The sequence below is a fragment of the Carettochelys insculpta genome, chromosome 29, assembly GCF_033958435.1.
Source record: "Carettochelys insculpta isolate YL-2023 chromosome 29, ASM3395843v1, whole genome shotgun sequence".
NCBI lineage: Eukaryota > Metazoa > Chordata > Testudines > Carettochelyidae > Carettochelys > Carettochelys insculpta.
The window spans coordinates 2913885-2940819 of NC_134165.1; the positions used below are offsets into that span (position 1 = coordinate 2913885).

At 59.4% G+C, this 26935-nt stretch overlaps 2 protein-coding genes across 7 annotated transcripts; one reads left to right on the forward strand and one right to left on the reverse strand.

The window, feature by feature from the left end:
* Positions 1-6780: 6780 nt before the first annotated feature.
* Positions 6781-10302, reverse strand: KLF1 (KLF transcription factor 1). The gene is made up of 3 exons (XM_074979928.1): positions 10100-10302; positions 8269-9091; positions 6781-7856 (listed from the first exon to the last, which is right to left on the reverse strand). The coding sequence occupies exons 1-3, from the start codon at positions 10184-10186 to the stop codon at positions 7681-7683; spliced, it is 1086 nt and encodes a 361-aa protein (XP_074836029.1). The 5' UTR covers positions 10187-10302; the 3' UTR covers positions 6781-7680.
* A 5341-nt stretch (positions 10303-15643) lies between these two features.
* Positions 15644-26926, forward strand: GCDH (glutaryl-CoA dehydrogenase). 6 transcript variants are annotated; one of them, XM_074979780.1, is made up of 12 exons: positions 15645-15841; positions 16867-16985; positions 17343-17378; positions 17873-18016; positions 18543-18605; positions 18941-19111; positions 19870-19999; positions 20442-20658; positions 21291-21394; positions 22166-22291; positions 22715-22875; positions 23877-26925. In XM_074979780.1, the coding sequence occupies exons 2-12, from the start codon at positions 16883-16885 to the stop codon at positions 23948-23950; spliced, it is 1329 nt and encodes a 442-aa protein (XP_074835881.1). In that variant the 5' UTR covers positions 15645-15841; positions 16867-16882; the 3' UTR covers positions 23951-26925. The 6 variants fall into 6 exon arrangements, with proteins under 6 accessions (XP_074835886.1, XP_074835881.1, XP_074835884.1 ...); XM_074979783.1 differs by having other exon boundaries at positions 15693-15708; XM_074979781.1 differs by lacking the exon at positions 15645-15841 and adding an exon at positions 16046-16125.
* The last annotated feature ends 9 nt before the right edge of the window (positions 26927-26935 follow it).

Consider the following 26935-nt stretch of genomic DNA (forward strand, 5'->3'; position numbering starts at 1 on the left):
GCTAATCACCGTGGGCTGGCGGCATCCGGAGCCACTGAGCAGGGGTGTGACATGGGGCCAGAGGCCAGGGAAGATGGGCCCATGGGGGTGGTAGCAAGCAGGGGTGGGGGAGACCAGGCTGGAAGCTCATGGCGTGGGGGTCCCAAGGGGAGTAGCCCATGGGCCTAATTCAGGGGCCAGGGAAATGACCAGAGACACTGTTCTGTGGTTTGTTTGTTTGTTTTATTAGGGGTGGGGCTGGGCCCCACGTGCCTTGGGGGGCAACATCTCCTTGGGGCACACGTACAGCCAGGGCCCGGAGGCTGGGGGGCAGGGCTGGCGCAGCACCAGGGCCCCCAGCAGGGCCAGGAACAGGGCCTTGGCCAGGGCCCAGAGCAGCCACCCGGCTGCCTGCAGCCTGGGGAGATGGGGCAGAGTGAGGTGGGGGAGCCCCTAGACATGTCCCCAGACTACCCCCTGGATGCCCTGTGGCCTCACTCCAGACCGCCCCCATGGGCACTAACTCTGGCCTGCCCCCCACGTCCTCCCCCCACAGACCCCTCCCACCATGCTCCCCAGGGGCCCCCCTTCCCAGGCACCCCAGGTCCCCCAGCTTGAGAGCCCTGGTCCTGCTCACCCCCCCACACCCTCCCCTCCCAGCTGCTGGCTCCTCACCTGGGGGGCAGTCTCCCCCTTGTCCCTGAGCCCCCCGCGTCCTGACACAGCAGCTTCTCCTGGCAGGGAGGGACAAACCCAGTGAGTTGTGGCTCCACCCGCCCCACCAGCCGTGGGGGGGCGACAGGGGTCCCAGTGGCTTTCAGAGCTGCTGGGTGGGGACCCCCAGTTCCACCCAGGGGGGTTTCTGGCTGTCAAGGGCCCCTGGGCTGGGAGAAGACAGGGCCAGGGGAACGCAGTCAGAGACTGGCCCCTCCATAAGGGCTCAACCCCACCGCCCCATAGATTGTCTCCCCCCAGAGACAGGCCCCTGCCTCCTACTGGCCCCCCTCAGCCTGTGCCCAGAGACTGACCCCCCCCAGCCCCACCCCACTTGGCCCCTCTGACCCGGCCCCCTGCCCCCCATACCGTCTGGTCCCGCACTCTCTCCTCCCACAGGGGGCCACCGGGCGGGGCCCCCGGGGGGCCGTTGAGCACCTCCCTCTGGCACCTGCAGGGGGACGCAGCATTAGTGACCCCAGACACTCCCATAATCAGGGCATGGGGGAAGGCGCTGCCCTCCACAATGGAGGCCAATTCCCAACCCCTCACACCCCCCTTGATTCCCCCCAGGCACCAGAGCCCCCTTGGGCTCCCCCAGGCATTGTACTTCCCCTTGCCCCCCACCTGAGGCCATGTCTGAGCCCTGGGAGCCCATTGGGCCGAGGGCCCCCCATGATTGGGCCCTGTGTGGTTTGGGGGGGCACAGGTGGGGTGCCAGGTTCTACCTCTTGCCCCGAGCTGCCAGCCCCAGCGTGCCACCCACCAGCCTGTGATCACTGTCTGAGCCCAGGGGGGTTCTCCCAAATGGAGCCAGCTCTGCTCCCAGCCGGGGGGGTTGCAACTTGCTGACGATGTCCCCCTGCCCCCCAAAACCCTCCCAAGCACCACCCAGAGACTCCTTGGGGGCCCCCAGCCCTGGAGAGGCTGGTACAGCCACAGGGAACCTGCTGCGCCCCAGGTAACAGCCTGACCACCGCTGCCGGCTCCCCAGGGTGGGGCGGGGGGGTCCAGGCATTGGGTCCTGGACCCCAGGGACCTGGGGGAGGGGCCACCCCCAGTCACTCACAGCTCTGCCTCCTGCTGTGCCTCCATCACGCCATCACCCCAGCAGCTGATGTTCCTGCGCAGGACCTTGGAGGGACCAGAGCCCCCACCCCACCCCGCCAGTTACAATCCGATTGGCCGCGGCAGCCCCCCAGGAGGTGGAGCTAAACCCCACCCCACAGGAGAGGGGAGTTTGGTCTCTGGCCCAGTCAGTGCTCAGCCCTGGGGGTGGGGGGTGCCGGGGACAGGCCGGCGCTGGGCTGAGCCCCAGCAGGTTCATCTCACCCAGCAGATGGAAACTACACCCGTCTGTTGCTGAGGGGGCCCCAAATCGGGCCCAGCCCAGCCCCCAGCCAAGCTCAGGGCCCCGTTGCCCCTGAGGTTTCCCATTGGGGAACAGGGCACAGTGGCCCCAGCCCCAGCCCAGCCCAGCCCAGCCCCCACCCACTGGGCTTGGTGGAGGGAGGACATTGGGCTTTACCCAGGCGGGAGCAGCCACTGGCCCGGGCCAGGCAGGCTCAGGGCCGAGGCCACCCAGGGGCTGGTTCTGACCCGAGCAAGGCCCCTGAACCCAGCAGCTGGCGTCGACCGGGGCTGGGGGTCGGTGGGACGTACCTGGATCCTGCGAGAAAGTCGCTGGATGCTCCAGCTCAGCTCCTCCGTGTGCCGCTGCTTCTACCCCCCACCAGGCAGGCGACTTTGGTGCTGGGCCCCCCACAGCCCTGACTGGGCTCTACTGCCCTGGAGGTGGGGGGGCTGCCCAGGCCATGGGGGGTGGTGGGCACCTTTCAGGCACAAAGCCCTGGGTCCAGGTGAGTCCCGAGCCCCCCCAGAACCGGCAGCATGTGCTCAGCACCCCGAGGAACCCCCGGGCTGGAGGGAGGACCCTGGGGACTATGGCAGGGTCTGGGGCTCAGGGTGTGGCACAGGCTGGGGGTGGGGGAGGGAAGGGGGCCAGCCCAGGAGACTGGCCCCTTTAACTGAGATGGGAGGGAACTTTTTTGTCCTGTCCCACTTGGAAAATCCAGGGATCATATCACTCCTGACAGGGACATTTTCCTGTCTAGGAGCTGAGAGTGGCTGGGCTGGCAGGGGCTGCGGGTCGGGAGCGAGGGGCACCAGCCAGACTGGTTGGAGGAGCCCAGGCTGAGCTGGCAGGGGCTGCAGGTCAGGAGTGAGGGGCCCTGAAACCCAGAGCACGGGCTTGGAGTTACCTCCTGGATCCTGTCGGCCCTGGCCTGGCGTTTGGCCTCCAAGTCCCCCAGCTGCCTCTATGGGGGAGGAGAAATGCAGGGTCTCCTTTAGCCCATCACCCCGCCTCCACTCACCTGGCCCCCTGGGGGTCCCCACGCCCTTCTCTTGCTGCTGCCCTGGCTGGGGGAGTGGCTGTGACTTCCCCAACCCAAGACCCTCCCTTGTGTCTCGAGCAGCGTCTGTGGGGCCCAGGTTCCCCATCAGACCCCCTGGGGCCGCCCATGGTTCAGAAGCCACCATCCCAGCCAGACTGACCGAGCCCTCATGACTCAGTTTCTCTCACCAGATGCTGGGAAGAAGTCAAGTTTTGGGGGTCTCTTTACTGGTGGCCCTGTTGGGTGGGGGCATCACCAGGTGGGGGGCTGGTGTGTATGAGAAAGGCCTCTCCCCCGGGGGAGTCGCTCTCTGCACTGCTGCTCCCCATACTGTGGCAACCCCCAGCCTGAGACACCCCCCAGTTCACCTGCAGCTCATCCCCCTGAAGCCGCAGCTGCTGCAGGACCTGTTTGTGTGTCTTCGCCGCCGCTCTCTGCCTGGAGACCTGCGGGGAGCAGCCAGAGAGCACGGGGGGGTGGGAAGGACAGGGGGCCCACAGCACGCCCCCTCCCAAGGAACAGGGGCCCCTGGTGGGACACACTGATCCTGTCTGGATGCAGATCCCAGAGCACCTCCAAGGCCAGAGGGGGAAACTGAGGCCCAAGGTCACATGGCCAGTGACAGAGCCGGGGCTAGAACCCAGGAGCCCCGACTCGCAGCCCCAACCACCCGCCCAAGGCTCACGTTTTCCTCCAGCTCCTGGACAGACTCAGCCAGTCGCTCGTTTTCTTTTTCCTGCCAGGCAACCAGGGGAAAGAGCAGCTGGAAAGGCCCAGCCCTGGCTCCCCTCACTCCCTGGAGTCTGCGGCCACACACCCCGGGCAGGTTGGGGGGATCAGAGGGCTCTGGCACACGGGGCCATTCCCCTCTAGGGGCTCCAGCTCCCATCAGCCCCGGCTGCCAGCTCGGGGAGAGGGGGTTTGTGGACAGGACATGGGGCTACCCAGCCCCTGGTTGCCGTGGCATTGGTCGCCATGGAGCTGTGGCACCGGTTGCCGTGGCGTTGGTCGCCATGGAGCTGTGGCACCGGTTGCCGTGGCGCGCTCACCCAGTGGCGGACATGGTGCTGGTGGCGGCAGTTCTGCTCTCGCTGCTCCCACTGGGCGCCCTGAGCCTCCTCCAGCTCCTCCTGCAGCGCCCGGGCCGCCTGCTCCAGCCACCTCAGGCTGAGGGACGAGGGGTGTGAGAGGGGGGCACACTGAGCACGCCCCCCCCCCCGCCGCTGCCCCAGGAGCCTCAGTGCCAAGCCTCACCTCCGGGCCTGCAGCCGGGCGCGGAGCCGGGCCTGGCGCTGCAGCAGCCCCTCGTGGTGCCCCTGCCAGCGCTCGGCCCAGGCCAGCTCCTCCGCCAGCTGCCCCCGCAGCCGGGCGCTCTCCTCCGCCAGGCTCCTGCAGCACAGCAGGCGTCAGGGCCCCTGGGAGCTCCCATTCACGCAGCCCCCCATCGCCTCGGCCCCCTGTCCCACAGCGCCCCAGCCGGGCGACTGCCCTGGGCAGCTCCAGGGCCCTGGAGGGGAGCTGCCGAGGGGTTGGGGGGAGCAGGTCTGAGCTGGTTTCTGGCACATGGGGGGCAGGGGGGTAGTGCCCGGCCCAGACAATAAAGCCAGGACCGAGCCCTTTCCCCCTCCCCGGTCACGTCCCACCGCGCAGCAGCCGGGACCAGACACCTGAGCTGGTGGGGAATCCCTCTAGAGGGAGCAGCAGTACTGGGGCTCAGACCCACAGCAGGTAGCACTCACCCAACGTCCATCCTTCTCTTAAGGGGGTGATGAATGTGACACAGCCCCTCCCCCAGCCCGGGCTGTCACCACCTCCATCGCCATGCCACAGGTTGCTTAGCAACCAGCTAGAACCCAGGGATACAACACAAAGGGAGGGGGCTGCAGCTCCATAGACCCCCCCCACCCCCCCGGGATGGTGCAATGACCCGGGACGGGTCCATGCAGCACCCGACACAACAGGACCCCGATCTCGGCCGGGGTCCAGGCAGTGCTGGGAGACCACAGGCCAACTCGAGAGCAGCTTCAGCCTCAGCCCAGCGAGGCCCTTTCCCAAATCCTCTTCAGCTCCCTGGGGCTGGCCTGGCTCCGGATCCCCCAGCCCTCTTCCTGAGGCCCTGCTCCCCTGGCATCCGGCCGCGAGGTCACCGGCTCACAGGGTCAGTTCTTGGCCTGGAATTCGCTAGCACCCCGGTGCCGTGTGGCCCCTGAGTTCGCTCCCCAGGCTCCAGGAGCAGCTGCTCCTTCCAAGCTCCCACTACGCTGCACCCCTTTCCCGGCAGGGAGAGCAGCTGCCCCAGCCCACAGCAGACGGCTGCCGTCCCTGGCTGCAGCCATCACAACCAGCTCCAGGATCTGGTTTTTAGACCAGTTTTGAATGCTGTGAAGCAACAAGCCCTGTTGAGGCCTGGGAAGCCACCCGCCTGGCTCCCTCCATGGACTCGCTCGCTGCTCGGCCACGGGGCGGTGTCCATCCATCCGCCGGACGACCAACCAGCGGTTATTGCAATAGGACAGGCTGATAATGGAGCAGTGGGAAGGGGTGTCCGCAGGGGCTCACAGCTCAGTCCGGTTACAAGAAGCCCCAGATCTCTGCTAGCAGGGGTGGGAGAACCAGGCATGGGGAGGGGGGTGTGGTTTGGGAAGAAACCCCTTTGAGAAGAGCCCCCCCCACTCCAGCTTTCTGCAGCTCAGCACAGGATTTATTAGGTGTATTACAGTAGCAGCCAGAAGACCCTCTCATCCCAGACTCTTGTATTTATTAGGTGCATTAGGGTAGCAGCCAGGCAACCCCCTCACCATCCCGACATCTTGTGCTGGGTGCTGCCCGGCCCCAGCCTGTCCCGTGCCACCCCAGAGAGTCATTACACCCCAAGGCCCAGCTGCAGCTTGGCTGAAGGAGAGGCCAGACAGCTGGTTTCTCCCCCCACCTCGCTCCTGCTGCAAATCCCCCACCCCTTCTGAGACACAGTGAAGGAGGGGAAACTGAGGCACTACAGTCCATGAGGTTTCCACCCCAGGAGCTGTGCTCCCTGGTGCCATGCCCAGCCTGGCAGATGCCATAAGCCCTTGTGTGGTACTCTGGTAGAGGCACCCCTGCAGCTTTTCAACATGCCAGGCCCCACTTCCCAGAAGCCAGGGGAAGCTCGTTTTCACCCTGCTGCTGGGCTCCAGACTCACACACAGGAGGGTGGAGTCTTCATGGAAAACACAGGGAGGGGAAGGGCAGGTTGGTTAAACACTAGAGTAAGTTACCTCCATCACCAGAGCTATTTAAGAGCAACTTAGACACTAATCAGAGAGGAGCTAGATGGCAGTTGGTCCTGCCAAAAGGGCAGGGAACTGGACTCAGTGACCTCTAGGGGGCCCTTCCAGTTCTAGTGTTCATAAATCCCCCTTCCCTTGTAGCACTATAGGGCATATGACACACAGCAGGAGAACAGGCTGAAAAGAAAGGTAACACTGGAGTCTGTGACCTGATTCCAGACCTGACTGATGGAGAGGGAAGAGCCAGGACCCCTCCCCTCCAAGGCTGCAGAGTGTTACTAACAGGGTAAGTTCGGTTCTGCCCAGAGTCACCTAGAAAACCTGTGTGGCCGCAGCTGGGGCGGCCATGGTTGCTTCCTCAGTGAGAGGGGAACACAGCCAGGAGCTGGTCTGGGTGTTAACCTTCCCCTACATTGCCTAGGGCCCAGGCCAGGTGCTCAGCTACCCTGAGACGGGAGAAAACAACCCTTTAGCTGGAGCAGCCGCTGCTGCCGTGAGGGAGGCTGGTAGGAAGAGGATCAGGGGAAGGGGGCAGAGACCCACACACATTACACAGCACTGGATATCACTTTAATCATTACAGATCCAGTCAGAGCCAGGGGACCCCGCCCAGGGAACAGCCCCAGCCCTCCACACTGGGGCCACAGCAGAGCTGGGCCCTGCCACAGGAGCAGAGGCCAGACCCCCTGTCTCCTGGAGTTTATAAAAGCCCCATCTCCCCCCCAGCCACCTTTAAGGAGGCAGCACCAGCTGCTGGAGGGGTGGGGGGGGGGGAAAACTGGCTTAACCTGCCCCTCTGGGCCCCAGTCTCCCCAGTGCAGGGCTGTCTGGGGACCCCCTTTGCAAGGGGCTTCCCCCTCATGGCAGCCAGGGGGACCTTGAGGAGCTGGGCAAGCGGGGAAGGGGGGCAGAAAACTAGAGGAATGATGGGTTCGGTCCTAGCAGGCTTGGCCAAAGGCCACATTTCTAGGGGGCTGGGTCCTAGGGCAGGAGCCCTGGAGAGCTGGGCCCTGGGTACTGCAGGTGGACTCCACCTCCAGGGGGTCCCAGACACGCTGCTGCAAGGCCAGGGCGGGGGCCAGTACCAGGCAGGGGGTCCCCCCCAGCAGTAGGCACATAAGGGCGGGCAGGGGGCTGAAGAGGGGAGAACTCCACCCCCCTCCCCCCAGCTAGGTCCATACCTCCCATATCCCCCAGCACCCTCATGTCCACAGGGGGGCACCAGCAACTGCCCAGGTCCATTCCTCTGAGCCCACCCATCACACGCTCCCCCGCCAGCCAGCACCCGCCCCGCACAGGCGCAGCTCATCCACGCGTGGGCCGCGCTACATGTGCCTCTTCATGTGCAGGGCCAGGTGGTCGGAGCGGGAGAAGGCGCGTTGGCACAGGCGGCACTGGAAGGGGCGCTGCCCCGTGTGCTTGCGGAAGTGACGGGTCAGCTCATCCGAGCGGGCGAATTTCCAGCCGCAGCCCTCCCAGGTGCAATGGTACGGCTTCTCGCCTGCCGGGAACAGAGAGCCTCAGCCCAGCCCAGCCACTGCCACGGGGGCGGGTGGGGGCCAGGCTGTGGCGCAGGGATGCAGCCGCCCCTTTGAACATCGAGGACAGGGTGTACTAGGTTCTCACCCACAGTGAGGGAAGGGCAGAACAAGAGCAGCTGCCTCAGGCCCCACTCAGGATTCAGGGCTGGTGGCTTCTCCTCAAGCCAAGGGCAGAACCTCTCTTGTGCCTCAGAGCCAGCAACTCACCCATCACCACCCCTCCCCCAAACAGTGCCCCCCCCCCCAGAGTCCTGCCAGAGCTCCCCAACCCTGCCAGCCCCTCCTGAAGCTCCCCATAACACCCCCCCACCAGCCCTGCCAACTCCAACCCCATAGCACCCCCAGTGCCCCCCAGGCCCAGCTCCACCTCACCTGTGTGGGTGCGGAGATGGGCCTTGAGGTGGGAACTCTTGGTGTAGGTCTTGCCGCAGCTGGGGTGGCTGCAGGTGTGGCTGGACGGGCGCTTGCGGGTCCAGGCCTTGCGGCTCCTCTTGGGCTTGGCCGGGAGCTGCCCAGCGGGCAGGGTGGGTGGTGCCAGGAGGCTAAGGCAGCCCGTGGGCACAGGGGAGGGCAGCAGAGCTGGGTCGCCCCGGTACAGCTGGAATCGGGCTTGGTACTGGCTGTGACAGATGGCCTGGTAGCCAGCCCCCTGGCTGTAGGGGGGCAGCTGGCCATAGTGGGAGCCCCGGGCCATCAGAGTGGGGGCTGGGGGGGTGTAGGCTCCGCAGGTCAGCTGGTAGCCTTGCCGCAGGGCTATGGGCTGGGGCTCGCTGTACCCGCCAGGGGGCTGGGTCCCACAGTCCAGCCTGGAGGGGAACCCCAACAGGTGCCCCGTGAAGACACTCACTGTCCCCTTTTCCTGCCCCCGGGCATAGCTGGGAGGTGCTGGAATACAGCCCAGGGGCTCAGCCCCTGACAGGAGCTCAGCCACCTGGCTGGTAGGGCCTGGGAGCCCCTCCCCCACTGTGCACCCCCCCAGGTTCTGCCCCTTGTAGGGCTCTGCCTGGCACAGCCCAGAGCCTGACTCCAGCCCTCCACCTGGGCCAGGGCCTGCAGCCTCCGAGCTTGGGAAGTTGCTGAGCAGGAAGTCCAGGTCCCAGCAGGACTCCTCATCCTCTTGCTTGAGCTGCAGGGAGTTGTGTGGCTGGGGCAGGGTCATGGGGACAGGTGCTGAAGCATCTTCCCCCTTCCACCACTGGAGAGAAAACCGAGAGGCCACAGGAGACATGAGAAGGGCCTCGTGCCCCAAGCCAGGACACCCGGGTTCACCCCCAGCTCTTGGGGTGCAGTGGTTAGAGCAGGCAGGGGCCCAAAATGCCTAGGTCAACATTAAACACCTCATTCTTTTCCCAGCCTGAAATCCCAGAGACCAGCCAGCCACACATTTCCCCCACTCCCACCATGGGATTCAGGCCAAGGCTGCCCCACACTGGGGCCCAGAGATAAGAGAACCCGTTATCAAGCCCCCGCACCAGCTCTCAGCACAGCAGAGAGACAGGGCTGCTCCAGCTGCCTCAGCACAGCCTAGAGAAAGCTCCCCAGGACGTAGGATATGTTAAGGGGTGGGGGCTGCCTGCAGTGCAGACATTCCTCTCACAAGTGAAGTGAGTTGGAGGGCTCTCAGCTCTGCCCCTCTTGGGGTCACCAAAACCCAGCTCAGGGGCTCAGTCAGTAGATGGGCTGAGCTGCCAGGACCAACAGAGACAGACAGTTGGGACAGTCCCCTACTGGGGTAGTCAGGAGCACAACAGAGACTGAAGAAAGTTCTTTTAAAGGTGAACTCTGAGGTGCCCCTGCCTACAGCTAGGAACAGAACCCAGGTATCCTACTCCCCACCCCCAAAGTTTAGTCAGACACACTCAGCAAATTCTCACCCTAGAGCAGGGAGCCCCTCTAACCCCTCCTCCAGCCACCAGGTTCCCCCTGCCTCAGGGCTGTGCCCATAGCCCCTTCCCTACCCTAAACAGAGGTCCCAAACCACCCCACCCTCCAGAACATGGAAGTTGGAAAGGCAACCACCTCTGGGGAGTAGCACACACAGCTGCATTGCACACAACAGAAGTAACACATTCCCATTCCCACCCCCACCCAGTGAAACAGGGACAAGCACCACACCTGGGAGCCAGCCCCCCACAGGACCAGCAGAGCCCAGAGGTCAGGGACAGTCAGAGGCAACACCCCAGGCTCCCCCATACCCCCTTACCTTGAGGATCTCTGACTGCTTCTCCTGGAAGTGGCAGAAGCCAGCCAGGCTACTGATGGAGGGCAAGACAGGGTCAGCAAACGCCATGGCCAGGTAGGCCCCAGTTATAGGGGACTAGGAGGAGGATGACAGCCCACAGGCTGGGGAGAGTTTGCCCCTCCCAGGCTCCCCTCTCTCCTCCACCCCCAGCCTCTGGCTCTGGCTCCTTCGAGCCCCTACAGAGCAAGGCACCCTGACTCCAAACTGCATTTCCCTCCTTCTTGCCCCCAGCTCATTGGCCAGCAGAGGTGATAAGGGGGGAGCCTCTGGGCCAATCAGAATGAGGGGCGTGGCCCATCAGGCATGGAAGGGGGGGCTGCCAGCTGGGGGTCTGGTTAATTTCACTCCAGGTGGGTGTGGTCCTAGCCAGGTGGCTCCAGGCTGAGAAATGATCATGCCCCCCTGCCACCCACCTGGGGATCTCAAAGCACCCTGCAACTGCAGATCCCCTCTCCCCCATTCAAGCCCCCCACACCCGATTTGTAAAGGGGAAGAGCCCCCAGGGCTCGGTACCAGCTAGAATCAGCCCCAGGTGCCTCTCCTGGGGCTGATCAGTAGCCAGGGCTGCTACTGACCTTTGGGGCATGATTAAAGCCACTCAGCAGCTGCTGCCACTGGGGACAAAGAGGCAGGACTCTTGGATTCTCTCTCCAGCTTGCGGAGGGGGTTGGGAGCTGGCGTTCCTGCATGTGTCACACCTTACCACCTTTCCTTAGTACCTCAGTTTTACCTCCTGTGAAATGGGGGGTGCAGACATGAGCCCAGCTAGTAGAGCAGCATAGGAGGGTCCTAGTTGACTGAGGAGAGGTGAGGAGCATCCCCTGGTACAGTACAAAGCTGGTGGGGACAGACAGGGTGTGAATCGCAGAGGCGGCAGGGGTGGAAGGGCTGCCCCTAGGAGTGCTGTAGAGATTAGAGCAAATCATAGAGTGGATCAGGACAGAGCTGGGGCAAGAACTCAGGCTCCCATGTCTCACCCCAGATCCCATCTGTCCTGGATTTTTATACGGCTTCTATTTTCTCTCTTCCGGCCTCAGCCCCTTTCAAATTTCATCAAAGGAAAGGAGGAACTAGAATTGCTGAGAATTTCCTGAGAAACAAAACAAGACACAGGGAACCCCACCCTCCTGACCCCAGCTGAACGGGAGGCAGGAGTAGAGAGCTGGGAGCCAGGACTCCTGGGTTCTATCCTCAGCGCTTGCAGTAAGGCCTATTGGTTAGAGCCCGGCCGGCTGGGAGTCGGGACTCCTGGGTGCCTGTTCCCTGGCGGCACCTGCAGCCTTGAGCAGAGCATTCCCTGCAGAGACAACCAACCCCCTTTCCTGAGCCGGGACAGCTGCTTTCGGGGAAGTGTGTGGCCATAGATCACCATCCACCTGGGCTTTATCAAGCGGCCTCAGAGCAGCCCAGCCGCCTGTCCCAGCTGATACCAGTGCCTAGCTTCAGATAAAGCCCCCGGATCTCCAGCACTGGGAACTTTGCAGCCGAGCCAGGGCAGGCAGTGCCTGTGGGGCAGGGCTGGGATAAGGCAGGGGGCTGCTTTGCGGCCCCCTTGCAGCCAAATCCAGGGTCCCAGTCCAGGGTGCACCTTGGTCCCTGGGAGTTTGGTGCAGGGGTTTGACCCACCCAGCAGCCTGGGGTTGCCAGTCACTGGGGGAACAATGGACAGTGAGGAGCCCCCCCAGGGTCCTCTCTGCCCAACCCCAACCTTGTTCTCAGCCCTGAGCCCAGAAGCAACTGCATCTTCCCCCACACCACAGAGAAGTGGGGGCAGAGCTGGGAAGTGGGGAGGGGGCTGGGTGTCTCCAGCAGGCCTTTGCTCCCTTCCAGCCCAGCAGTCACAGCCCGCCACCTGGGAGACAAGTCACCCAGCCTTAGCCCAGCTGGTGCAACCCCCTTGCCCCGCAACTGTGGAGCTAAGGCCACAGAACCTGCAGCCTCCCAAGGGATCTAGGGGGGGTTCCAGCCACAGGACAACGGCTGTACTGAACCAGGGAGTAAGATCCCCTCCCCCCAGCTGCTCTGGCCCCCCAGGAGCGCTCAGCTCCTCACAGCTGCTGGCGGTTGGGGGCTGTGGGGCCCTGATCAGCAGCTCCAGTTGCACCAGGCCATGTGTGAGCTCTGATTAGCGAGGGGAGGTGAGTGAGATCAGAGCCCTGGCAGCTGGATCTCTAAGCGCCTGACAGGCCGCCAGGGCCCAGTCTCACATCCCTCCCCGGGGGAGGGTTGGGATCCTTACGCTGCAGAGGGGGAAGCAAACCGGAGGTCTCCTGGGAAGTCAGGGCAGAGCTAGGAATAGAACCCAGGAGCCCTGACTCCCAGTCCCCTGCTCTGGGCTGGCAAGGGCTGCGGGTCAGGGGTGAGAGGCGCTGGCAGAATTGTGCCCCCTGCATGCAAGCCCTGCCAGAGGCCAGGCGGGTAGAAAAGGGGAAGTGGTCCGTTCCCCAAACGTGGCCGGTGCCAGCTCCTCTGGCCTGTGTCCCTGCCCCATGATGGGCCTCGTGACAGCCCTGGCTCCACGGCGGCCATGACCCCTGCAGGCACGGACCATGTGGCAGACAGCAGATGGCTGGCCCTGCCTGTGGACTTTTGCCTTCTGCCCCCAGAGGATGTATGGGGCGTGGCAGGGAGCATTCACCTTACACAGCCCCAGACGTCTCCCTTGCCCCATAGGAACCCAGCTCCCCTCTGACCGCACCTCCCTGTCCCTGAGAGATATTGGTGTTAGTGGTGGGATCTCCCATACTTCCCTAATCTGTCAGGCTGTCCCACTTGGCGGGGAGGGCAACTCCTTGGCTCTCTCCCACCTGCCCCACACAGGGCCCCCAGAACTATGGACTCACTATACCCCACTGAATTGCCTCGGGGCAGCTTAGGCTGTCTGCTGACTTGGGAAACTTCTCCCTGTCAGTTAGACCTGGGGCAGCACATCCCACTCTGAGCTTCACGACAGCTCTGGGGACTGGGCCCTAAGCGTTAATTCAGTCCTGCCCTCTGGGTTCAAGAACTGAGGAGGCAGCTCCCGGCCTCACCTGCCTGTACCTCCCTGCATCAGAGCCCAGCAGGACCTCCGCCCCCTGGCCAGGGAAGTGGGGACCCTGCACACGGGCCTCCAAGGTGGTGAACTGGGTTCTGCTGGGTTCAAAACTTCAGTGCAAGAAAGATTGAAAGGGCCTTTTAAAGGGCCAGTGACAACTCTGGCTGCTCTGTCCCCACATACTGCGTGAGCCTGAGCAAGTCCCTTCCCTTGCAGTGTCTCAGTTTCCCCTCCCACCTTTTGTCTGCTTAGATGTGAGCTCTCTGGGGCAAGGGACTGCCGCTCACTCTGTGTCTTAACCACCCTGACTGGTAGGAAGTTTTTCCTAATGTTCAGCTTAAACCTTCCTGGCTGCCATTTAAGCCCTTCGCTCCTTGTCCTATCAGCAGAGCTTAAGCAGAATACTTTTTCTCCCTCCTCCTTGAAACGACCTTTTAGGTACTTGAAAACTGTGATCAAGTCCCCTCTCAGTCTTCTCTTTCCCAAGCTAAACAATCCCAGTGCTTTTCATCCACCCTCCTAGGCGAGGCCCTATCAAATTCACAGCCCATTTGGCTCAGTTTAATGGTCACAGGGTTTTTCTCAAAATAGTGAAAGTGATGATTTCAGACATGGAAATCTGAAATTTCCCAGCCTTGTAGCTGTGGGGGGACCTGACCCCACAAGGAGCAGTGTGGGGTGTCGCAAGGTTATTGTAGGGGGTTGCTACCTTGCCACCCTTCCTTCTGTACTGCTGCTGGTGGGGGTGCTGCCTTCAGAGCTGGAGAGCGGTGGCTGCTGGTTGGGATTCCAGCTCTGAAGGCAGAGCTGTCGCATGGATGTAAGGAGGGCCTGGTATGGTATTGCCACCCTTCCGCCTGTGCTGCTGCTGGTGAGGGCGCTGTCTCCAGAGCTGGGCACCAGCCGACATTACACCCACTGCTCTCCAGTAGCCCAGCTCTGACGTAAGGGTGGCAATACCATGACCCTCCCCCCAAAATAACCTTGTGATGTCCCTGCTATTCCCTTGTGGGTCCCCCCCGGTGAAATCTGTACAGCGTAGGGAAGGAGTGAGCCAAATGTTTACGTCGGGCCCTACTTTTCTTCCCTGCAGCTCGCAGGGCCCCACAACCCCACCCTGTCCAGTGTGATCCGAGCCGACAGAAATTTTGCTTATGTTCATATGAAAATAATCCCCTTTCGGCACCTGTAAGAAAACAAGTCATAGAAAGTAAAAACTTTATTAATTGGTATAGAAACGTGAATACACATTCATAAAACTGGCGACAAATTTCAACATTGTTAATGAGGTGGATGAGCCTGAGACACCAAGTTTCTCGGCCTGTGACGCGCTTTGTGTGGCTGTGAGCTTTGTAGGGCCCTACTCTCAGGTCACATTTCCAGTGGGGGCTCTGATCTTGGCACAACAGGGTGCTGATCTCAGTCGGGGTCTGTGCAATGCCTGGTACGATGGGGCTGGCTACAGCAGTGCCATCACATGGCTAGCAAATAAATAAGGAAAGAGTTTGCAGGGGTCAGGGCAGGGCCTGCCCCGGCTGTCACCTCATCTGGCTCTTTGAACGACTTGCCTCTCCCCTGCCACCACCCCCAGCCATTTGGGGAAGTGGGGCCCTGCTGCCCTTTCTACAGTCTATCGAGGACTCTTCTGAGAAACTCTCTCTTATCCCCAGGGTCAGAGGCAGAGACCCAGGGCCACTCCCCTCCCGCAACCAAACGTCTTCCCTGTGCTCCCGGGAGACAGACCAGGGTCATCTTCTGAGGAAACTGAAGCACGAAGTGTGTGTGGGAGGGGGGTGACTTGCCTAAGGTTAAGTGTTACTTGCAAGGGTGGGACGAGATGCCCTCCTCAGCACGCCCTGAGCTGCACCTAGAACCCAGGAGCTCTATGTGCCAGGGGGTGGGGGAACCCCAGGCTGGGCTAGTAGGGAGCTGCAGGTCGGGAGTGAGGGGCACCCCAACCCCCTCTCCACCCCTTTCTTCTGCTTTGCTCCCACCCCCAGCCCATGCAGCGCAGTGCCTGGGGGTTGGGGGCGTGATCCAACCCATGGTCGGTGCTGCCCTCTGCCGGCCACACCCCACCCTGCCTGCTCCTGAGACGCGTCTGTGGTTTGCTCCAAGGCCCTAGTGATCCAGATACCCCGGAACTAGAATCCCCGCTGGCGGGGAGTGGGGGGAACTTACAGGGACTAGCCGGAGGGGGGGGTGAGCAGTGGCAGGACGGGAGCCGCTGACAAGGAGGGGTTGGGGGGGGCTGAATCTTCAGCCAGTCACAGCCCCTCCTGCTCCGGGGCGCTGTGCATGCGGGTAGCCCACGCAGCAAGTGGGGCTAGTTTTGCCCCACGTGTTCCCCGCCCCCTGCCCGGGTCACCTTTCACTTACGCAACGTCCTTCGCACGCCCCCGCTCCGTGGCCAATCAGGGATGGCGGCTTGTCCCCCCCCGCTGATTTTTACCCCACATCTCTCCGCCCCAGGCAGAGAAGCTGCAGAACTCGGGGTCCCGCAGCGGGCTGGCGGGAGAGGCGGCAGGCAGAGGTTGCAAACGCGTGCAGCGTGTTCCTGGCGGCAGGCACGCCCAGCTCCCCCCTCCCCGCGCGTGCAAACCCTGCGTGCACCTGCCGTTCTCACAAGTGCACGCCCGGGGCCGGCGTGCGCTCGTTTCTCCCGGGTGCGTGCAGCTCTGGCGGGGTGGGGGCGCTCCTGCAGGGGGAATGGGGGAGATGGGGCCGCCCGCCTGACTCCGCCTCTTGCACGGAATATTTGCACGCGCCGGGATAACTCCAAGGGGCATGGGGGCCCCCCCCTGCGCTGAGGCAAAGGGGCACGGAGGGGTTAATCTCGCTCTCTTTCGTCACACTCAAAAATGGCGCCCCGCCCCCTTCCTGCTGACGTCATCTGGTAGGGTTCCCTGGTTCCCCTCTGATCAGATTCAGGACCACCCCTTTGCCCGCGGTGAGTCTCTCTGGGCTGGAGGGGGAGGAAGATTCAGGGACCACCCCCGCCCCCGCCGGGTGCAGCTGGCGGGCAGCCCGAGGGGGTTGTTGCTGAGCCCAGCCTGCTCCAGCCCTCATTTGTATCATAGGGTCGGTCTGGTCCCTGCCCAGCCCCTGGGAGACGCGGGGCCCTGGAGCAGGAGTTTGCGGGGAGCTGAGGTTCTGGCCGGCCGGCCCGCCCGGGGATAAATGCACAGCAATCTGCTGCTGCGAGAATATCAAGGCTCTGACCCAGTGGGGCTTGTCACCTAGCAGGAAGTCGGGTCCATTAGCGGAGCCCCCCCCCCACCGGCTGCTGTGCAGAGCCCAACCCCGAGGAGAGTCAGACACAGAGCTGAGAAGAAAACCCAGGAGTCCTGGCTCCCACCCTCCCTGCCCCAGCTGCTAGGCACTGAAAACAGGACTCCTGGGTCCCTGCCCTGGCCACTAGGTCCCACACTGCATCCAGCAATGGGGCTTTGCTCAGAAAGCCAATTTGGGTTATGGGTTTGGGCAGTTCCTGCCCCATAGCACAGCCACGCTCCGTCTGCATTTCGGAGTCCACCGGAGGGACCCAGTTGTAGCAGCGTCATTAAAACAAGTTACGTCAACAGACCTTCTAGGTGACACGCCTGGGAACAGACTTAGATGCTCCTGGGGTCCTGCCTGCACCCCATTGCACGACAATGATTTATCGGCGCTTCTTTCGTTTCCCTCCCAGCTAGCAGCAAACCCAGATGGCTCTGAGACTCACCACAGCCCAGCTACTCAGATGCAGGGCCTGTCGCGTGGCTGGAGTAGGTGCCGTACGGCCCCAGGGCACTGCAGCAGCACAGAAGGGTGAGTAAGGGCGGGTGCAGCCTCTCCTGGCACCCCTGAGCCAGGCCCACTAGAATATTGATTCTAAAAAGAGGTGGGGGGGGCTGGAGCTGTGGGGAGAGCATGTGTTCCCACCCCATGGGCTCCCTCACGTCCCAGGCTCCCCTTCTACGGAGCCTCTGAGCCTGGTGCAGGCCCTGGCTTTAGCTCGGCAGGGCTAAGGAGCTGGTCTGTGTATAATGGGAGACCCTGAAGGGGTCCTTCCAGCATGGTACAATGTAGTGACGTGAGCCAACAACTCCTACTTTGTGCACTCACATCCTCCCCAGAGCAGAGATAAAATAACACCCCACCCTGGCCTCTTGTCTGCCTTTCCAGAAAAGGAAACCAAGGCCCGAGAGAAGCCCCCGAAAGGTAATGCCCCATCAGAAAGGACTGATTTGCCCTGGGAGAGCAGCGGAAATGGAAGAAAACTGGATCAGAGCGTCTTTACGAATCCATCAGTCACAGACAGTGAAACAGCCAGAAGGGAGAGCGGGTGGGGTGGGGGTTAAAACAAGGGACAGGAATATGTTTTAATGAATGGCTCCCACACCCAGCTGCCTCTGACTCCTGACCCTGCTATCCCTGCCCAAAGCTCCGACCCCCAGATTGGACAGTGCCCCTCAATTCTGGCCCACTGCCTCTGCTATTCCAGCCCTGGGCTCCCCTCCCCACAACTGATACCCTTCGATCTTTTCTTTTGGGACCAGTGTTCCCTTTTGGCATCCGTCCCCACCCGGGCTGAGGAAGGTCAGGTTGAGCAGATGAGGTACCTGGGCCCGTTAGTCTCCCTCTTCCAGCTGTGGATAGGGGCACGGGTGGGGTTGACCAGTGAGGTGTGTGTATCCATCTCTGTCTTCCTCCAGCCCCCGGACCCCAGTTTGACTGGAGGGATCCCCTGCAGCTGGAGAAGCAGCTCACTCAGGATGAGATCATGATCCGGGATTCTTTCCGCACCTACTGCCAGGAGAAGCTGATGGCACGAATTGTCATGGCCAACCGCAATGAAGGTGCCTGAAAGCTGCCCCGGGGGGAGAGCTGTGACCATTCCAAACATCCCTGCCTCTGCCTCCAGAGCATGCGGAAGCTGCCTAGAGTTTAGAGGCTGGCTGCATGCACAGACCCCCTCAGGCCGGGTGGCTCTGGGCTGTGGCTGTAGGCAAACCAGAAGTGTTTGAGGGTGACTTACAGACACAGATCTTGCTCATTTTTCTTCCAACTGTCCTCTTAAATTCAATGGGTGACTCTGCATTAACCCCTGCGGAGCCCAGATCAGAATCCGGCCCTGACCCCCCTTCAGTCCAGGTGTGACTCCAGGTTTACGTAGGGCTGGCTGAGATTGGAGCACCGCTCAGGGGCCAATGAGCGCCTGAATTAAATGCTTTTGGGGGGAGGGCATTGTGGATTTGACTTGCTTGTGGGCAGAGCTGTGGGGGGGCTGAGCAGGTGGCCTGGCTTGGGATCCCTGCGGGCCTGGGGAGGTGGAAGGTGACTCTGTCCTGTGCACTTACAGGCACACTTGTCTCCCCCTTCCAGTCTTTCACCGGGACATCGTGTCAGAGCTGGGGGAGCTTGGCATCCTGGGCTCCACCATCAAAGGTGAGCTGGATTCCCCTCTAGCCATCCCGCTGCCTGGTCTTATGGCTGAGAAGGTCACTGGCCAGGACGTGGAGTGGGTCTGAGTCTGAGGACCATGCGCTGTGTGGAGGGACAGGCTGGCATGCTGCGGGGAGGGCAGGTGGTGTCCCTCTGGTGCTGCAGCAGCTTGCAGATAGGCTCCAGCTCTCTTGGCTGCCCCAGGGACTGCCCTGTGAGCTGAGCTGGCTTGTTCCCTGGCTGTCCTCAGGCGGGGAGGGGGTCAGTCTCGGCTGAGCCAGGTGCAGACAAGTGGCGCTGATGATGCACGTCCCATCCACGTTCCACGCCGGTTCCAGGTTACGGCTGTGCCGGCACCTCGTATGTGGCCTACGGGCTGCTGGCTCGGGAGATCGAGCGCGTGGACAGCAGCTACCGTTCTGTGCTGAGCGTCCAGTCGTCCCTGGTGATGCACCCCATCAACGCCTATGGCACGGAGCAACAGAAGCAGAAATACCTGCCCCGTCTGGGTGAGCGAGCGGCGTGGCTGGGGACTCTCAGCGGCTAGGCGGGGAGCGCGCATCCCGGCGGGAGGCTGCTGGCACCACAGCTGGTAGACATCCCCTGGAGCCAACCTCCTGCTGTCTGGCCATCTCTGCTAGGAAACCTGGAGGAAGGGGTTGGCAGGAGAGGAAGGCAGGCTGCTGGGAGAGGGACAGGCTGGACCTTCAGAGCACAGGGATGGTGATTGGTGGGGGGGGGCGGAAAGGCAAAGGAACCATGGGGAGAGTGTCTGGAGAAGGGAGATCTGGAAGCAGGGGGCAGGGCAGGTGTTGGACCCAGGTGATGTGGGAGCTGTTGGGGGAGGGGATGGCACCTGCGGAATAAGGTAATGAGGGTGGAGGGGGCAGGAGCCATAGGGAGGGTGTTGAGGGAAGGAAGTGTGAACTGAGGGAGGGAAAGAAGCTTTCAGTGGGACGGGAAGTGCAAGACCCAGTGGGAGGGTGTTGGGAGGACTAGGGCCTTGGGAACTGGGGGGAACCTAGGAGAAAGTGGATGGGGGCAGTGCAGGAGCTGGGGCAAGTTGTCTGGGGCTGGGCTGGGCTGTGAGGTGCGATTTGATGGCAGGGAGGTTGGTGTAGGACCTGGGTTGTGGGGCAGGGTGGGTATGGGAATAGAAGGGGAATGGTGCAGGAGCTGGGATAAAGGGTGAGGATTGGGGGCAGGAGCTGGGCTGGGGGTCAGGGCAGAGCCTCCAGCCCAAGCCCACTGCCTTGGCTCTCCTCAGCCACAGGGGAGCTGCTGGGCTGCTTTGGGCTGACGGAGCCCAACCACGGCAGTGACCCCGGGAGCATGGAGACCCGGGCTCGCTACCACCCGGCCAGCAAGACCTACACGCTCAACGGCTCCAAGACCTGGTGAGACAGAGCCTGGCCGCTAGCCCTGCTCCTGGCCCTCAATGGCCACCCATGCGCCACTGCAAGGGTTCATCACCACCCTGCTCTGAGACTGGATCTTCTGCGGGCCCTAGAGCCCAGCCAGTGCCCCTCCTGCTGCACCACGAGAACCACAGCTCTGTTATTCCCTGTGGTCCGGCCAATCCTGGGCCTCACCAGGGAGTGGGGCTGGGAGTTGTTCTATCCCTGGCTCTGGGGGCCAGTGTCTGGAGAGAGAGGGAGGGAGGGCTGGGAGCTGGAATTCTTGGATTCTAACCCTGGCTTTGCTACTGAGTTGCTGGGATGCTTCCTGGCCCCTCTCTCTGCCATGGTTTCCCTGTCTGGATGTTACCATGCTGCCTCCTTTTGGGGGCAGCACTGGGAGGTGGTAAGATGAGTTGGGTCTCACATCTCCTGCTCCCAGGATCACCAACTCCCCGGTGGCAGATCTCTGCGTGGTGTGGGCCGTGTGCGAGGACGGAAGGATCCGTGGATTCCTCCTGGAGAGGGGAATGAAGGGCCTGTCGACTCCCAAGATAGAAGGCAAGTTCTCCTTGCGGGCCTCCACCACTGGCATGATCCTGATGGAGGATGTGGAGGTGCCGGAGGAGAACTTGCTGCCACATGTCTCTGGACTCCTGGTAAGTTCAACCTCCCCCTGAGCTGATTCTTGGGGGGGCTCCCCATGATCTCACAGGCTAAGCCAGGATGGCTGGGGTCACTGGTTCAAGTTGGAGGGGAGACTCCAGCAGCTGCAAAGAGTGGGGCTGGATGGCACTTTCCCCATGGAGTCATTACTGACTGCAGTGCGGTGCTAGAGGGCCTTGTGCTGCAGGGGAATGGCCTTTAAAACAGGGTCTACTAAACCAGGTGTCCTGGCCTCACTCTTGCCTTCCAAAATGAGACCATAGGAAGTAATTCTTTGCTTCCTGTCCTGTGCGGTTGATGAAAACAGCTGCTGTGTGCCCCCCCCCCGCCCAAAAACATCTGCATTTCAGTAGCGGGGAGTGATTGCTGTATAAAACAGCTTCAGCTGTACGGGGGGCCAGCAGTGCACAGCTCAGCCCTTCCTGCGGCTTTCACAGGCCAGAGCTGATCAGTGCCAGTTAGTTTGTGCCTGGAAATGTTTCCAAATCCTTCTGGGCAGAGAGACAATGGACCAGCAGCCTGTTGCCCTGTTAGTGCCGGGAGCTGGCAGAAGCAGAAGTCATGTGCTCTTTCTTGGCAACGTTGCCCAGACATTAATGATCAAGGTTGTCTCATGTCCTACCAGGGTCCGTTTGGCTGCCTGAACAATGCCAGGTACGGCATTGCCTGGGGAGCACTTGGTGCTGCTGAATTCTGCTTGGAGACAGCTAGGCAATATGCCTTGGACAGGTAATGACAGGTGTGGGTGGTGGGGGTGAGAACTCTGCATGCTTGGGGTGGGTGGAAGCCCCATGTAGGATCCCTGCCTGCCTCCTTTGAAAGGTACTGACCACCGTAGACCTCACAGCTCCTTGTCAGGAGGAGAAATTGAGGGAGAGACGGGAAGTGACTCAACCCAGGCTGCACAGTGGCTCAATGGCGGAGTCAGGAATGGGACTCGGGAGTCCTGACTCCTAGTGCCCCAACTCCCACCCCACTTACTCTAACTAACCAATTACAGCCCACTCAGGAGTCCTGGCCCCGCTTCCCAGCCAACTGGGATGAACGCCAGCCGTTAGCTGTGAGAGAGCACAGCGGAGTTTGTGGGTCTCACTAGCTCTGTCCTGGCCGGTCACACCACCAGCCCATTACAGGCAGCGGAATAGCTCTCAGGAGAACTTTGCACTGTGGAGCATCCAGTGGAACTCTGCTCTCAGGGCTGGTCCAATGAGGAACAAAGCGAGTCTAGTGCATAAGGCGCTGAACTGTGTCTTTGGGCCACAGGGTTCTGCCCACATCCCTGGCCCCCTCTGGGCCTCAAGGTCCCCTTCCTCTGTGTGAGCTTCTTAGGACTGGTGCTCTGTTTAGGCAGTGCCCAGCACAGTGGGGCTTTAGGGTGCAGTTTTTAGACAGCCCTTTAATACATCAGGTATAATGTCCCATCCCAGCTGTAGGCAGTCACCAGAGGTGGGTTGCCCCAGGAGTTTTGAGTGACTTGCGCTCTTCACTGCCCTCCCCTAGGATCCAGTTTGGGGTGCCACTGGCTAGGAACCAGCTGGTCCAGAAGAAGCTGGCTGATATGCTCACCGAGATCACCATTGGCTTACAGGCTTGCCTGCAGCTGGGGAGGTTAAAGGATGAAGACAAGTACGCACCTGCCTTTCAAATCTGAAAGACTGAAGGGGTTTGCCTGGCCCAGGGCTGGGGAATGGGATCTCACATCTTGCACTTCCAGGATGCACTGGCTTTGATCCAGCCTGGGTGTGGGACTGGGGGCACAGGGTGTTTGTGGAATGCCATACAGGGTCTTTTCTTTCTAGTGGCCCCAGGTTCCCCTCCAGCCGTGTTTGACTGGCTCATGCAAGTGGGGCGTGGGCCCTGCTCTCCCACAGGAGCGCTGATTGGGATCCTGCCCAGATGAGCTCTAAAAAAGGTCCATTCCACTTGACTCAGCTGCTAGGTCTGCCCAGTGTGAAACGGGGCTGCTGGTGTCAGTCTGGTGCCAATGTGGGTCCACCAGGGAGCTCCTCCTTCCATCCCAGTCCATTTGATGGCTGCTGTTTGGTGTAGGGCTGCTCCCGAGATGATCTCCATGCTGAAGCGGAACTCCTGTGGCAAAGCACTGGATATTGCCCGCCAGGCCCGGGACATGCTGGGAGGCAATGGCATTGCTGACGAATACCACGTCATCCGCCATGTCATGAACCTGGAGGCCGTGAACACCTATGAAGGTAAATCTCCACACCCACCCACCTTCGGATCAAATGCCATGGGGGTTCCTGGGATTTCCCAGCTCCTTTGGGTAAGGGTTGAGAAGCTGCGGGGAGGGGAGGTGCCATGCTTCAGGGAGCATGGCAGGGCCTCAGTGATGGGCTTCTCCCCTCCAACCCCATGTCCGTGTGCCTCACTGGATTTTAGAGATCCAACTGGCTATGACGCTCTTCGCTTCCTGCCCTGCTTTCTTGTACTGCAACAGTGAACGCTGCTGAAACAGCTGCCATGTTCCGCCCCAGAGGAGGCTGCACTTTGGTGCTGTGCTTCATATGTCGCTAACGGAGCCTTTCTTTGGCTTCTGGGGGAAGCAGCCCCAGCCATTGTTTGACAGATGATCTCGGCTCATGGTCCGCCCTGGAGCCTCTGATGATTTACACCTGATTTACACGCAGGTTTTCTCCTCAGACAGCGTGTGTCAGGGGAGGGAGATGATTTCATTTACAGATGTAGTTACACAAGTACAACCCCTAGTGTGGCCTTGACAGAAGGGGAATAATGCTGTCGTGTCCTGGTATGGAATGTTCCCTTTCCCGTAAGTTAGGAACGACACTGACGCACCTTTTACACCAGTGAAATTGTCCACACCAGGAGTGGTTGTACCACCTGAACTACCTTGGCATGGCTAAGACGGTGTGATTTCTAACGTAGCCAAGGCCTTGTATTAGTTCCTCTTTCCCAGGCTCTCAATTTACCTTTTCTAGTCTCCTCAGTTCCATGCTACAAAAGCAGGGTTTCTGGGGGAACGGTGAGGGGTTTGTTTCCAACAAAGGGATCCATAGTCACCCCTGGCAGTTACGATGCAAACCATCACCTTAGGAATAAAGCAGCTGAAATCTGGCCATGGCAGCTCCGGAGATGCCATTTCCTGGAACTGAGCCACAGCAAGTATATCGGCTACTTCCCGTTATCCTAAACATCACCCAGTGAGATTTTGTTCCCGTTTCTCTTTGCCCTACAGGCACGCATGATATTCATGCTCTCATCCTTGGCAGAGCAATCACTGGACTTCAGTCTTTCACTGTTGGCAAATAAATCCAATACGGAGGAGAGTCACACATCACGTTTGCAACAGCCTTACATTCACTACATTGGAAGAACGATTGATTGTTTTGTATACAAAGATTTTTGGTTTTCCGTTCTCAAGTTAGAAAAGTCACAAGCCAGAGGCTGCTACTGTGATACAGAATCTGACTGTAGCTCTTCAGGCTGAATCCTGGCTTCTTATTTAATTTGCAATACAATTTGTTCCTGAATCAGCAAGTTGGTTTTGAGATTCAAGAATCTGAGAGAAGGTCGTAGTTTTCTCTGATTGCAGTAAAGAATCAAGGAGACGGGCCCAGTAACGGAACATTTTGGCCAGCATTGCATTTGTATTTTGGGGGTTTAACGAATGGCAAAATAAGCGAAACTTCTGTGAAATGGATTGTCATGTAACAAAAGTCAGTGGATTTGTGAGGCTGGCTTTCTTGCTTTCTCCTTGAGTATAAATTCAAGAGTTTTGTGCGAAAGGCTGCCTGTAACAAGAGGATGAGAATGCTGTCTCACTTATCAGTGGTTCATCTCTCCTCCGCTGGGATGTCCAAGTTCAGCTAACTTGTTTCTCAGAATTATCCGAACTAAAGCAATAGAGCAAGCTGGGAGAGATTTCTTCTCTTTACAAAGAGGTGTTGTAAAACCTGAATCTTCGTGCATAGCCAGGTCATGGGACATGTCAAATGGGTATTGGCACTATGTAGCTACTGAGCAAAATGTCACTGAGTGCTGTCTACCTCACAGTGTGGGGGTCAGAATGGGGTTAAGTTCCTTGCTCTGCTACTGGCCCATTGCAGGCAAATGTGTGCCACAACTTCCCTGGTTGGAGACCTACAGAAGACCCACTTGGCATTCCTATTACCAAAATTCCTCTTTCAGAGTACCCACAGTTAAATCCAGTTGATCTCATATCTTTTCTGTTACTTACCTGAATGGATTTTAAAATATACTGTATCTTGCCTTTTCTGTTTGGAGTGGTAAGGGTGTGCAGCCCCCTGCTGGAGAAAGTGGTACTACATAGGCTGTTAACATTTGCTGGTCAGTTTCCCTGGCTGTTGAAAAGCAGAAGGAAATGACCAGCAGTTAGCTGCACTCAGATTTCACATCCCTTTATTCAAGGGTGACTTTCTGGACTCAGGAAAATTGTAGGTCTTGGGGCAGAGTGGTGAAGTCTGAGCAGCTGCAGACGGGCTGAGCACAGACCAAGATGTTCAGTAATTTACCATAAATGTTCCCACAATCATCAGGGCAGAAGGATTTTACACATATCCCTCACAATATGTCTATCAGGTGCTGCTATGGGAGCTCTGGACAGAGTATCTCTCTAAGTAACTAGTTTTGAGTGCCCAACTTGATACCTTTTGGGGAAAATTTTTCCAAAGAAACCCCAGGGCTAGATTTTTCAAGTGCTTAGCCCCACAATCCTAGCCAGATTTTTGAGATAGTTCAGTGCTCAATGCCCAGAGCTTGTCTCATGATCTGGGCCCAGTGGTGGATGCTGAATTCTTTTACAGTTCTGGCCCTCCCAGACCTGACTTCTTTATGAGGTGTTAGGCACACGCGCTGAGATATGACAGTGATGGGGTGGTACAAGAATCTACTGAGAGTGGGTGTGCTGGTCATGGGTTTTCAGGCACAGTCCATGACTGCACTAGATCCAGTCTATTGGGGTACCAGACTTGTACTGCAGTTTCTCTGCTAGCTGTGTCCAGCTTGTTACACAGCTGAAGCTGCATTCAGTCTAGACAAGGTAGGTGAGTTGAGCCCTTGGTCACTGGTAAATAGGTTTTAAGAAAGAAAAAGTTCACACTGGCAACTGCCTTGGCCTGTTATGACGTGTAGCTCCAGATTTTTCCCCAAAGTTCCCAAAACCCAACTCCTGACAATCTAGCCTGTAGTGTTTGTTATACAAAATGGAAGTTAGACCAGGAGTCTGAGATGTGCCACTTTCAAGAGGATGAGACATGTGAGCCATCCTTGCTCTAAAACTTTTAACAGCCACAGTGGTAGCTCTGGATTGATCCGCCTGAAATGACCTTTTGCAGCCGCACCATTTCAGGTCCCCTGAATGTGGCTTTGCGGCCCAGCCTATCTACATGCTCTAAGACAACTGGGGCTGTCCCGAGAATTATAAAATAGCTGTATCCAGAACTGGGAAAGGGGACTAGTGTATAAGAATAACTTGCCACTTTTCTGATATGCTTGCTGTGACTCATGGGTGGAAGTGGCTTCTCAGGACCGAAAGTGCTGTGCTATCTGCCCCCCCCCACCTCACACATCTTCCTCTTTTGTTGTAGGTCTGGGGGTAGCAGAACAGATTTTGTTTTCAGCCCTTGCATGCGTAAATGGACTCTCTGTTCTCCCCTTTTGAGAATGATGAAGGCTTATAAGGAACAGTAGTTTTAACATGGAGATCAGTAAAGAAACTGAGCAACAGATCTTATATTTTTACTATCAATTGCATTGTGTTTTTCATCTCAGCACAGATCGTGGTTACAAATAACAAACAGGCAAGTCACTGAAGGAGATATGTTTACAGCTATTGGTTCACCATCAATGTGGTGTGTAACACTCAAGTGATCTTTATAAAAGTTCTTTTCCAATGAAACAGCACTATGAGAGAGTCTCCTCGACACACTGGAAGAAAGATATTTCAAATGGTAGCCGGGTGCAGAGGTTTGACAACAGCCCCTGGTCATTGCATAATCCATTTGTATCTTCCGTGGACTTTAATTACATGTCACCATCCCCTGACAGGTAGAACACATTTATTTCCCACTTTTAAAAAACCTGACTCTTACTGGGCATGTGTTTTTAACCTGTCCGGCTCTCATGTTCTATCAGAGTTTAAAAGTTCAGGAGGTTTTGAAAATACCCTTAACAATCAAAACACTGTAACAGGAAGAGAAAATTATCTTATCTAACCTGTTATCTTGTCTTCCTTTTCGCATCAGAAGAGTAGCTCCAGGGGTTCATGTAGGCTTT

Excerpts from the sequence above, each read along its gene's own strand:
- GCDH (XM_074979780.1), top strand. The coding sequence starts at position 16,883 with ATGGCTCTGAGACTCACCACAGCCCAGCTACTCAGATGCAGGGCCTGT. Across the intron at positions 20,659-21,290 it reads CACATGTCTCTGGACTCCTG|GGTCCGTTTGGCTGCCTGAA; the intron begins GTAAGTTCAACC and ends ATGTCCTACCAG. Across the intron at positions 22,292-22,714 it reads AGGTTAAAGGATGAAGACAA|GGCTGCTCCCGAGATGATCT; the intron begins GTACGCACCTGC and ends TGTTTGGTGTAG.
- KLF1 (XM_074979928.1), bottom strand. The coding sequence starts at position 10,186 with ATGGCGTTTGCTGACCCTGTCTTGCCCTCCATCAGTAGCCTGGCTGGC. Across the intron at positions 9,092-10,099 it reads AGCAGTCAGAGATCCTCAAG|TGGTGGAAGGGGGAAGATGC; the intron begins GTAAGGGGGTAT and ends TTTTCTCTCCAG. Across the intron at positions 7,857-8,268 it reads CCATCTCCGCACCCACACAG|GCGAGAAGCCGTACCATTGC; the intron begins GTGAGGTGGAGC and ends TGTTCCCGGCAG.